The 3,335-nt window shown below is 50.9% G+C and overlaps 1 protein-coding gene across 2 annotated transcripts in view; it reads left to right on the top strand.

The window, feature by feature from the left end:
- The window catches only part of HELLS (helicase, lymphoid-specific), a 59,333-nt gene extending 57,856 nt beyond the window's left edge, over positions 1 to 1,477 (top strand). For both annotated transcript variants that reach the window (XM_019502481.1, XM_019502480.1), the window contains one exon: positions 992 to 1,477. In XM_019502481.1, the coding sequence (XP_019358026.1) occupies positions 992 to 1,089 (98 nt within the window). In that variant the 3' untranslated portion in view covers positions 1,090 to 1,477. The remainder of the gene's footprint in view (positions 1 to 991) is intronic.
- The last annotated feature ends 1,858 nt before the right edge of the window (positions 1,478 to 3,335 follow it).

Raw genomic sequence — 3,335 nt, 5'->3', positions numbered from 1 at the left:
AAGTCAGGGTGGATGGGGACATAGATCGAGGCCCCCAGTGAAGGAGGGAATGGGGCAGGGACTGAGGTGAATGGGGCTGGGGTGGGTCATGGGACAGCCACGGGGTGGGGGGGCTCTCAACCGCTGCGTGCACCCCCCAGAGGATGTGCCCCCCAATTTTGTGTGTGGGGCAGAGGCAGGCTGGTTGCTGCACGATGCCATGGTGTGCCTCCCACCACCAGGCAGGAGGTGCGCAGTGCAGCCAGCGCATGGCTCCCAAGGCAAAAAGAGCAGGGCACAGAGCCTCAGCCCACCTCTGCCCTGTGCACAAATATGCCCCTACCCCCAGGATGCACCACAGTGGCGGAGAGCCGTGCTTCTCCCACGCCCCTGGACAAGCCACCTGAAGCTCTGTCCCACTCCCAGCCCCAGGGCCCCATTCACCCCAGCCCTTGCCCCTGCCCTCTTCCCTCTCTCACCATGGAGGCCTCGATCTGCCCCCCACTTCCCCTCCATAGACTTACCTGTTGGGTGCTATTCTACGTGCTGCTGGGTCCTATAGGGTTACATTATTTCCAGTTTCAAAAAAGAGGACGCCTGGGGGGCGGGGGGCAATATGACTGGCAGGAGCAATGATATGCCCTGCCCCTGTCCCTCACTACCACCCCTGCCCTGCTGCTGCCTCTCACTCTTGACCTACAGTACCCCACATCCTGCCAGTGTGTGCAGGGACCCCCCTCCCCAGTCTCCAAACCACACACACACCAGCCAAAGTATCTGCATAATTTTGTGTTTTTCTGGCATAATTGAGTTTTTTAGCTGTGCAATTAAAATCTCAACTAATTATGACTAATTTTTTAAATCATGCAACTAATCACAATCAATTTCTTAAAATCATTTGACAGCCCTAGTTTTTTATTTTAAGGAAAAAAATGCGACTAAGCCTCTTGCTCTACATCATTTTACTTCTGATCTGAGACTACTGACAACTTTGTCAATCTTTTTCTCTTAGATCAAATGAAAAGGTCCCAAACAGTTAAAAAAGAAAAAGTGGGTGTCTTCAAAGTCTTAGAAGATTCAGAAAATTCCAGCGTAGAATGTGTTTTTTGAAGTAACTGGCCATTAAGCTACATGCAGCTGAAGTCAGACTGTGCAAGGCCATCATTTTACAGTGATTCATTACACTGACTTTTAAAGCTGGTTTAAAATTTTATGCTTTTCTGTGATTTGTAACATACTAATAGTCTCATACTTGTAGCTTTGTTAATCTAACATGAACAGTTCACAAAATAAATACATTACAGGCTGTCAGTTTTTTATGATCCAGTGGCAAACACTGCCAAATTTGTACAAATCTTCCTGTGGAAGTCTTGCAAAGCTTTTTGTTCTCTACAACAAGACAAAAGTATCAATGGTTTTTATTTAGGAGGGGAAGAATTTCTAGTGCATTTGTTTACAACCAGTTGTGTAACTTCAATAAATCTTTTTGATAAAATTGTCCCTTTGTCCTCCTGAGTGGTGTGTGTTTTTTCTGTTTTAAGAAAAAAAATCTGTTTTCCTAGTTTCATAGCAGGAAAGACTGCTGGGATCAGATGACCCCATTAAGATGGTTATCAAGACAGTTTTTGGAGCTCACCAAGTCAGATGACTGTACCACCTCCGGGGGGAGCCTGTTCCAAACCCTCAGCACTTGACTTGTAAAGAAGTTCTTCCTTATCTAGCCTGAAATGATTCTCAATTAGCTAGTGCCCGTTATTTCTTGTCCTCTCCTTGGGGGGCCTTGGTGAACAGATGCTTCCCCAGGCCCTGATGTGTATGCCCTTCATATATTTATAGGCTGCTTCCAAGCCCCCTCTGAGGCTTCGCTTCTCCCAGCTGAACAGCCTTCCTGCCTTAAACTACCCCCACTCTAGAAACTTAGAGCAAATGATAATTAATATAATTTATATTTTGGGCCGGTGGTATTAATGGAGCACAGATAAAGACTTTCCTTGGTTGATACCAATAGCCGATACCCATCCAATAGCTGATTTACAGGAATGCAGCCCAGCAGCTTGGAGAGCAGCATCCTGCTGGTAAGTCTGTGGGACGGAAGGATCATTGGGGCAGGGGCAGGCGCAGGCGCAAGTGCTGCCCAGCCAAGGCGGTGGGATGTAGTCGTGGATGGCTCGTCCAGGGAGCACAAGGGTGAGGGGCTCCCTGCTGCTGTGCGCACCCCCAGGGGAGGCATGTGCCCTACCCCCAGATTTGTGCCAAGGGCAAGGGCAGGCTGTACGAGCCTCCTGGTGGGGGGCCTAGGTTTGGCGTGGCTCAGTTGCACGTGGCAGGAGGTGGCACTGGAAAGGGTGGCTACAGGGAGCTATAGGGAATTTTGGGGTGGCCATAGCCCCCCAAGCCATCACCCCTGCTCAGGGCATTCTGCTCTGCTGCCTTTCCCTTAGCAGCCCTGGTGCCTTGAGCAGGGGCGGTGTTAGGAAGGGGCTTAGGGGGGCTATGGCCACCCCAAAATTCCCTGTAGGTGCCACCCCCGTCAGTGCTGCCACCACCACCTGCCCTACACAGCTGAACCTACCCCAATTACCCATCCCCTCCCTTCCTCCGCAGCTGGGAAGAGGGTGGGGCAACCCCTAGCTCTGAGCCCGCAGTGGGCAACCTGCCCTCACCCCATGCACAAATCTGGGGGAGAGGGCACACCCCTGCCCTACTCCCTCACCGTGGGGGCCTCAATCTGCCCCTACACCCTTTCCTTCCCCCAGACTTACCAATAGGGCACTGCTCTCCAAGCTGCTGGGCTATATGTGTGCTGCGGCTGCACACATGCATGCGGCAATTATCGGTGACATTATCAACCAAAAAAACCTGATTTTAGAGTCAAGAGGGTTATTTTATCTTTATTGGACCAACTGCATGGTGTGAATAAAGCTAGACAAGGTTTTGAATGCAAGACATTCATCAAGTTTGTAAATTCATGCTGTAGGTCATGCAGTCACCTCCTGGCGATTTCCCCCCCAGGCTCTCCACAGGTAGGGCCTGCTCAGTTGGGTGGATGGGATGGGGCTGTGTGTGGGGCAGGGCCTGAATCTTGTGATAGCACAGGACTGGAGTTGAGGGCAAAGCTGCCATCTGCTCCCCACACCCCTGCCTGCTATGCCTGTGCAAAGCGGTTAGTATGCATTTCAGATTCGGGGGACAGTGATTCAATTTGGTGATTCAGATCACTGTCCCGAATCGATTTTGGCAGAATCCATTTCAGAGATTCGGATGCAGCTGAATCAGCCAAATCTTTGAATCAGCCCTATCCCCCTGCTGGCTCTCAATGGCCCTCCGCCCGCTCTCCCAGCTCCTGGCTCTTTGGG

Source organism: Gavialis gangeticus, unplaced genomic scaffold (genome assembly GCF_001723915.1).
Source record: "Gavialis gangeticus isolate Ggan-Ray unplaced genomic scaffold, GavGan_comp1, whole genome shotgun sequence".
Classification (NCBI taxonomy): domain Eukaryota; kingdom Metazoa; phylum Chordata; order Crocodylia; family Gavialidae; genus Gavialis; species Gavialis gangeticus.
This window is presented reverse-complemented; position numbering and strand designations above follow the sequence as displayed.